Source organism: Procambarus clarkii, chromosome 4 (genome assembly GCF_040958095.1).
Source record: "Procambarus clarkii isolate CNS0578487 chromosome 4, FALCON_Pclarkii_2.0, whole genome shotgun sequence".
Classification (NCBI taxonomy): Eukaryota; Metazoa; Arthropoda; class Malacostraca; order Decapoda; family Cambaridae; genus Procambarus; species Procambarus clarkii.
This window is the reverse complement of record NC_091153.1, coordinates 53,679,993-53,689,115: the sequence shown is the minus strand read 5'-3', so window position 1 is coordinate 53,689,115 and position 9,123 is coordinate 53,679,993. Positions and strand designations below refer to the sequence as shown.

The 9,123-nt window shown below is 47.3% G+C and overlaps 1 protein-coding gene across 1 annotated transcript; it reads left to right on the top strand.

Moving 5' to 3' along the window:
* The first annotated feature begins 1,355 nt into the window (after positions 1 to 1,355).
* Positions 1,356 to 1,685, top strand: LOC138371660 (autotransporter adhesin/invasin TibA-like). The gene has a single exon (XM_069336662.1). It carries the CDS (start codon positions 1,356 to 1,358, stop codon positions 1,683 to 1,685), a length of 330 nt encoding a protein of 109 aa, XP_069192763.1.
* The last annotated feature ends 7,438 nt before the right edge of the window (positions 1,686 to 9,123 follow it).

The following is a 9,123-nucleotide window of genomic DNA, read 5'->3' as shown; positions in this document are numbered from 1 at the left end:
GGTGGACGGCGGTGGACGGCGGTGGACGGTGGTGGACGGCGGTGGACGGCGGTGGACGGCAGTGGACGGCGGTGGACGGCGGTGGACGGCGATAGACGACGGTGGACGGTGGTGGACGGTGGTGGACGGTGGTGGACGGCGGTGGACGGCAGGGGACGGAGGTGGACGGTGGTGGACGGCGGTGGACGGTGGTGGACAGCGGTGAACGGTGGTGGACGGCGGTGGACGGCGGTGGACGGCGGTGGACGGCGGTGGACGGCAGGGGACGGTGGTGGACTGTGGTGGACGGCGGTGGACGGCGGTGGACGGCAGGGGACGGTGGTGGACGGCGGTGGACGCCAGGGGACGGTGGTGGACGACGGTGGACGGCGGTGGACGGCGGTGGCCGGTGGTGGACGGTGGTGGACGGTGGTGGACGGCGGTGGACGGCAGGGGACGGTGGTGGACGGCAGTGGACGGCGGTGGACGGCGGTGGACGGCGATAGACGACGGTGGACGGTGGTGGACGGTGGTGGACGGTGGTGGACGGCGGTGGACGGCAGGGGACGGCGGTGGATGGTGGTGGACGTCGGTGGACGGCGGTGGACGGTGGTGGACGGCGGTGGACGGCGGTGGACGGCAGTGGACGGCGGTGGACGGCGATAGACGACGGTGGACGGTGGTGGACGGTGGTGGACGGTGGTGGACGGCGGTGGACGGCGGTGGACGGTGGTGGACGGTGGTGGACGGCGGTGGACGGTGGTGGACAGCGGTGAACGGTGGTGGACGGCGGTGGACGGCGGTGGACGGCGGTGGACGGCGGTGGACGGCAGGGGACGGTGGTGGACGGTGGTGGACGGTGGTGGACGGCGGTGGACGGCTGGGGACGGCGGTGGACGGCGGTGGACGGCAGGGGACGGTGGTGGACGGCGGTGGACGGCAGGGGACGGTGGTGGACGGCGGTGGACGGCAGGGGACGGTGGTGGACGGCGGTGGACGGCGGTGGACGGCGGTGGACGGTGGTGGACGGCGGTGGACGGCGGGGGACGGCGGTGGACGGCAGGGGACGGTGGTGGACGGTGGTGGACGGTGGTGGACGGCGGTGGACGGTGGTGGACGGCGGTGGACGGTGGTGGACAGCGGTGGACGGTGGTGGACGGCGGTGGACGGCGGTGGACGGCGGTGGACGGCGGTGGACGGCGGTGGATGGTGGTGGACGGCGGTGGACGGCGGTGGACGGTGGTGGACGGCGGTGGACGGCGGTGGACGGCAGTGGACGGCGGTGGACGGCGGTGGAGAGCGGTGGACGGTGGTGGACGGTGGTGGACGGCGGTGGACGGCGGTGGACGGCGGTGGACGGCGGTGGACGGCGGTGGATGGTGGTGGACGGCGGTGGACGGCGGTGGACGGTGGTGGACGGCGGTGGACGGCGGTGGACGGCAGTGTACGGCGGTGGACGGCGGTGGACGGCGGTGGACGGTGGTGGACGGCGGTGGACGGCAGTGGACGGCGGTGGACGGCGGTGGACGGCGGTGGATGGCGGTGGATGGCGGTGTACGGTGGTGGACGGTGGTGGACGGCGGTGGACGGCGGTGGACGGCGGTGGATGGCGTTGGACGGCGGTGGACGGCGGTGGACGGCCGGGGACGACGGTGGACGACGGTGGACGGTGGTGGACGGCAGTGGACGGTGGTGGACGGCGGTAGACGATGGTGGACGATAGTGGACGGTGGTGGACGGTTTTGGGCGACGGTGGATGGCGTTGGATGGCGTTGGACGGCGGTGGACGGTGGTGGACGGCGGTGGACGGCGGTGGACGGCCGGGGACGACGGTGGGCGCCGGTGGACGGCGGTGGACGGCGGTGGACGGCCGGGGACGACGGTGGGCGCCGGTGGACGGCGGTGGACGGCGGTGGACGGCGGGGGACGGCGGTGGACGGCGGGGGACGTCGGTGGACGGCGGTTGACAGCGATGTACGGCGGTGAAAGCTTAGGGTTCCAGCACACATCACTGCTTGATTGACAGTTCGACATTGGTATCTGCTGCATAACCAAAATCCTGGTGATGCAGTGCTTCACGCACCTGGTGATGCAGTGCTTCACGCACCTGGTGATGCAGTGCTTCACGCACCTGGTGATGCAGTGCTTCACGCACCTGGTGATGCAGTGCTTGACGCACCTGGTGATGCAGTGCTTCACGCATCTGTTGAAGCAGTGCTTGACGCACATGGTGATGCAGTGCTTTACGCACCTGGTGATGCAGTGCTTCACGCACCTGGTGATGCAGTGCTTCACGCACCTGGTGGTGCAGTGCTTCACGCACCTGGTGATGCAGTGCTTCACGCACCTGGTGATGCAGTGCTTCATGTGGGTTCAAAGGATCAAATAATCCGTCATCCGGTTCGAAGATGACCAAATAATGTGGGAACCGACCTGTGAGATTTATATTTATTTAATTTATATGAATTTATATTTACGTTATTTTATATACTTCGATAGCAATTTGTATAATGATAAGTGGACTGTATTTCTGCAATAATCTTATAATCTCACAAATCGATCCTCTACACATTAGGGGGGTTTATATTTATATGTATGCAGCCAATCAAACTACAGTAACTACATACATTGAAAAGGTTCCTTATCTTATAGTACAGCAGGTTAGTCCACCAGGTATAACTAGGGTGTAGACACCAAATTATCCTCTTTGAGGTAGCTTCCATATCACCCAGTAACTGATGCACAAATCTTCCATCCTCGTCTTGACCTGTCAAAAGTGCGCTAGCTGTGAAGCCAGAATCCTATATATGACAAGCTATATCAGAGAAAACACTATACAGTACATAGAACATGAAGACCTGGCTTAATTACCTTTAGTTTGAGGCGATTTCGCGATCTAACCGGGTCACCCTATATCCTGACATTAATGGCCATAAATGAATGATAAACGGGTTTCGGATAGACACTTAACTTGAATTTGTAGACAGCGTGTTGAAAAATGGTACACCTTTGGGTTCCATAACACTACGTCCAAGTAAAATTAACAGGAGCCGAATTTGCTCCCGTGTGAGCCTCTGGTCTGGTATAAACAATGGCTGTTTAACACTCCATTCTATTGACGTCTGGCCGACATTGTCCAGATATGATAGGAGCCAAATTTACTCCACACGTCTCGGAGGTGACACAACAATGGCTGCCCTCCTTCCTCACTCTGACGCCTGGCCTACTTTGTCCAGATTTCAGAAAGTGATAGAAGGGTCACATTATTCTACTTTAATATTGATAATTAAGTTAATTTATATAAGATGTTTTTATGATGGTAAAGTCCAAAGACTAATGTATTTAAGAATAATTCCCAGCAAAATAGGTGGAGAATATAATAGTATGTGGTGATGATATCCCGTTTTCTATAGACGGTAATTCCACTACAAGTTACGTTTTCTATGGTTAACTTGTTTATACAACACAGCTATTTTCTGTATGATATATTAAATGGTGTCGGATTTTCCGACATAATTCCCCAGGGGGCTGCTCACGGGTCGAAGTCCTGTTTAGAACAGACGAACACCGATACTCCTCCTTCGAATTATTAGATTAATTTGATGTTAGTAGTTAGTAATCACACATTTGTGCGTCTGTTCGTACAGGACGGATGTCCCGTACTAGAGTTGCAGGGGTTAGAAGTCTAATGCGATTTCATTTCCCTGTCAACTCTTGAAAGGCTAATATTCAAGCCTTATTACATATTATTTAACCCAGAAGACTGAATGTGATCAAGTACTACAGTCAAGTATGATTCATGGACTGCAGTGAGATCAGTGACATAGATATAACTTGAAGTTTGTTCAGGTAACTAGTCACTGATATATAAACACTGAGGCCCATGAAATACATCTTGATTAAATAATAAATGTATCAAATCAGTCATCAGATTTATTAGGGTTTAATTTAGTTAATTGATTCAGAGGATTGAATAGCTCATCATTAAAGTAAAGTATGGTTCTGAGACTGCAGTGGGTTCAGTGACATTGGTCGCAGTGACTTGTAGCTGTTTTAGGCTACTGTTCACTGATTTGCCACTGAGGCCTCATGAACTCATCTTCAGCTTTAAATGATGATACTAACATCAGCTTCTGTTGGTATAGTCAGCTGTAATCTCCTTAGTATAATGCTACTGGAGAAATATAATCAGCTGACAAATTTAGTTTCTATTGGTATTGTTTATCTGCAGGCATAGGTCTCCTCAGGCTTGATACTGGGCCTGAGAGTAATTTACCTCCTGCAGAGTTTAACATGGTTATACCCTGATATTTAGTAGGGCTACCGATGAATCGATGGTAATAGTCTGTCCCCACAAGGACAGCCATTTGGCATTTGATTTGCTCAAATTTACCTGCAGCTGCTTGATAATAGCTTTCCAGGTCAGCATAATCAACTGGTGATTGTTGTGACAAATCTTCACATTTCTTGATCTGTCTTGTTAAATGGCCTTTAAGACCTGCAAGGGTTCTTTTCATTCTCCCTGCATTATCCATACTGGCTCGTTGGTGAAGCCTTGTGGGGCTTGTACTTGGGCTGCTCATAATACTGAACAAGCTCTAATGGTAGCCTAGGGTTAAATTCTGCACTCACTAGGCAATAATCCTACCTCTACTAGAGGTTAGCACTTAAAATTAATACACATTATATATATACAATCATACACACTAATGATTTGAGTGATAAACCAGTGTCACTGGAAGTACCTTTAGGTTAGCTCTTCTATATCACCCTAGGATGGTAGAGACACTAATTAATCACTCAAAGGTGTAATGATCATAAGTAAATTATTATATATACAACTCAACTCGAGTTGATAAAAATTACACCCAAAATAGGGTCTGGACCATTCATTAATGGTGCTAGGTTGATCAATATAGTACAACTGACTGTGGGAATAATGGGACTAGGATGAACGATAATAGTTCAACTAGTCATATCCTACCCTGTTGTGGGTTGGCAATTAGTAAATATTATATTGAGATCACTAGTGCAATATATATTAAATAATTCTCTATTTTGGAGAAATAATATACACAATTATTGATAATAGCCTCTTAATTAGCCTCTATGAAACTTCTAATATTATCTAGAAGTATTAAATATTATTAGTGACCTCGCGAAATAAAGTCCACAAAATTCGTAGATAATCTCTCGCGAAATGTAACACCACGAAATCCGTGAACAATCTCGCGAAGACACAGTCACTAATTTGGCTGGATTCTATATTAGCGCTGTCATTTCACGAAATAACACGCCACCAAATATCTGTGGGTGTGCATGAAACCGCTGACGAAGCTGAACTGGGCTGAGGGAGGCTCCTGAGCTCCCTCGAGGCTACGCTGCCGTCTTGACTGCTGGCTTTGTTTAAATAACACTGCACTAGTTTATTTAATGAATCCACTGGTTAACTGGTTCATCCGGTACTAAGATGACCAAATGTGGGTTCATAGGACCGAATATTCCGGTTCCGAAGGTCCAAATAATGTGGGTTCAAAGGATCAAATAATCCGTCATCCGGTTCGAAGATGACCAAATAATGTGGGAACCGACCTGTGAGATTTATATTTATTTAATTTATATGAATTTATATTTACGTTAATTTATATACTTCGATAGCAATTTGTATAATGATAAGTGGACTGTATTTCTGCAATAATCTTATAATCTCACAAATCGATCCTCTACACATTAGGGGGGTTTATATTTATATGTATGCAGCCAATCAAACTACAGTAACTACATACATTGAAAAGGTTCCTTATCTTATAGTACAGCAGGTTAGTCCACCAGGTATAACTAGGGTGTAGACACCAAATTATCCTCTTTGAGGTAGCTTCCATATCACCCAGTAACTGATGCACAAATCTTCCATCCTCGTCTTGACCTGTCAAAAGTGCGCTAGCTGTGAAGCCAGAATCCTATATATGACAAGCTATATCAGAGAAAACACTATACAGTACATAGAACATGAAGACCTGGCTTAATTACCTTTAGTTTGAGGCGATTTCGCGATCTAACCGGGTCACCCTATATCCTGACATTAATGGCCATAAATGAATGATAAACGGGTTTCAACTTGAATTTGTAGACAGCGTGTTGAAAAATGGTACACCTTTGGGTTCCATAACACTACGTCCAAGTAAAATTAACAAGAGCCGAATTTGCTCCCGTGTGAGCCTCTGGTCTGGTATAAACAATGGCTGTTTAACACTCCATTCTATTGACGTCTGGCCGACATTGTCCAGATATGATAGGAGCCAAATTTACTCCACACGTCTCGGAGGTGACACAACAATGGCTGCCCTCCTTCCTCACTCTGACGCCTGGCCTACTTTGTCCAGATTTCAGAAAGTGATAGAAGGGTCACATTTACTCTACTTTAATATTGATAATTAAGTTAATTTATATAAGATGTTTTATGATGGTAAAGTCCAAAGACTAATGTATTTAAGAATAATTCCCAGCAAAATAGGTGGAGAATATAATAGTATGTGGTGATGATATCCCGTTTTCTATAGACGGTAATTCCACTACAAGTTACGTTTTCTATGGTTAACTTGTTTATACAACACAGCTATTTTCTGTATGATATATTAAATGGTGTCGGATTTTCCGACACTTCACGCACCTGGTGATGCAGTGCTTCACGCACCTGGTGATGCAGTGCTTCACGCACCTGGTGATGCAGTGCTTCACGCACCTGGTGATGCAGTGCTTCACGCACCTGGTGATGCAGTGCTTCACGCACCTGGTGATGCAGTGCTTCATGCACCTGGTGATGCAGTGCTTGACGCACCTGGTGATGCAGTGCTTCACGCATCTGTTGAAGCAGTGCTTGACGCACATGGTGATGCAGTGCTTTACGCACCTGGTGATGCAGTGCTTCACGCACCTGGTGATGCAGTGCTTCACGCACCTGGTGGTGCAGTGCTTCACGCACCTGGTGATGCAGTGCTTCACGCACCTGGTGATGCAGTGCTTCATGTGGGTTCAAAGGATCAAATAATCCGTCATCCGGTTCGAAGATGACCAAATAATGTGGGAACCGACCTGTGAGATTTATATTTATTTAATTTATATGAATTTATATTTACGTTAATTTATATACTTCGATAGCAATTTGTATAATGATAAGTGGACTGTATTTCTGCAATAATCTTATAATCTCACAAATCGATCCTCTACACATTAGGGGGGTTTATATTTATATGTATGCAGCCAATCAAACTACAGTAACTACATACATTGAAAAGGTTCCTTATCTTATAGTACAGCAGGTTAGTCCACCAGGTATAACTAGGGTGTAGACACCAAATTATCCTCTTTGAGGTAGCTTCCATATCACCCAGTAACTGATGCACAAATCTTCCATCCTCGTCTTGACCTGTCAAAAGTGCGCTAGCTGTGAAGCCAGAATCCTATATATGACAAGCTATATCAGAGAAAACACTATACAGTACATAGAACATGAAGACCTGGCTTAATTACCTTTAGTTTGAGGCGATTTCGCGATCTAACCGGGTCACCCTATATCCTGACATTAATGGCCATAAATGAATGATAAACGGGTTTCGGATAGACACTTAACTTGAATTTGTAGACAGCGTGTTGAAAAATGGTACACCTTTGGGTTCCATAACACTACGTCCAAGTAAAATTAACAGGAGCCGAATTTGCTCCCGTGTGAGCCTCTGGTCTGGTATAAACAATGGCTGTTTAACACTCCATTCTATTGACGTCTGGCCGACATTGTCCAGATATGATAGGAGCCAAATTTACTCCACACGTCTCGGAGGTGACACAACAATGGCTGCCCTCCTTCCTCACTCTGACGCCTGGCCTACTTTGTCCAGATTTCAGAAAGTGATAGAAGGGTCACATTTACTCTACTTTAATATTGATAATTAAGTTAATTTATATAAGATGTTTTTATGATGGTAAAGTCCAAAGACTAATGTATTTAAGAATAATTCCCAGCAAAATAGGTGGAGAATATAATAGTATGTGGTGATGATATCCCGTTTTCTATAGACGGTAATTCCACTACAAGTTACGTTTTCTATGGTTAACTTGTTTATACAACACAGCTATTTTCTGTATGATATATTAAATGGTGTCGGATTTTCCGACATAATTCCCCAGGGGGCTGCTCACGGGTCGAAGTCCTGTTTAGAACAGACGAACACCGATACTCCTCCTTCGAATTATTAGATTAATTTGATGTTAGTAGTTAGTAATCACACATTTGTGCGTCTGTTCGTACAGGACGGATGTCCCGTACTAGAGTTGCAGGGGTTAGAAGTCTAATGCGATTTCATTTCCCTGTCAACTCTTGAAAGGCTAATATTCAAGCCTTATTACATATTATTTAACCCAGAAGACTGAATGTGATCAAGTACTACAGTCAAGTATGATTCATGGACTGCAGTGAGATCAGTGACATAGATATAACTTGAAGTTTGTTCAGGTAACTAGTCACTGATATATAAACACTGAGGCCCATGAAATACATCTTGATTAAATAATAAATGTATCAAATCAGTCATCAGATTTATTAGGGTTTAATTTAGTTAATTGATTCAAAGGATTGAATAGCTCATCATTAAAGTAAAGTATGGTTCTGAGACTGCAGTGGGTTCAGTGACATTGGTCGCAGTGACTTGTAGCTGTTTTAGGCTACTGTTCACTGATTTGCCACTGAGGCCTCATGAACTCATCTTCAGCTTTAAATGATGATACTAACATCAGCTTCTGTTGGTATAGTCAGCTGTAATCTCCTTAGTATAATGCTACTGGAGAAATATAATCAGCTGACAAATTTAGTTTCTATTGGTATTGTTTATCTGCAGGCATAGGTCTCCTCAGGCTTGATACTGGGCCTGAGAGTAATTTACCTCCTGCAGAGTTTAACATGGTTATACCCTGATATTTAGTAGGGCTACCGATGAATCGATGGTAATAGTCTGTCCCCACAAGGACAGCCATTTGGCATTTGATTTGCTCAAATTTACCTGCAGCTGCTTGATAATAGCTTTCCAGGTCAGCATAATCAACTGGTGATTGTTGTGACAAATCTTCACATTTCTTGATCTGTCTTGTTAA

What these genes read in the sequence shown, in the direction of transcription:
- LOC138371660 (XM_069336662.1), top strand. Translation starts at nt 1,356, where the DNA reads ATGGTGGTGGACGGCGGTGGACGGCGGTGGACGGTGGTGGACGGCGGT.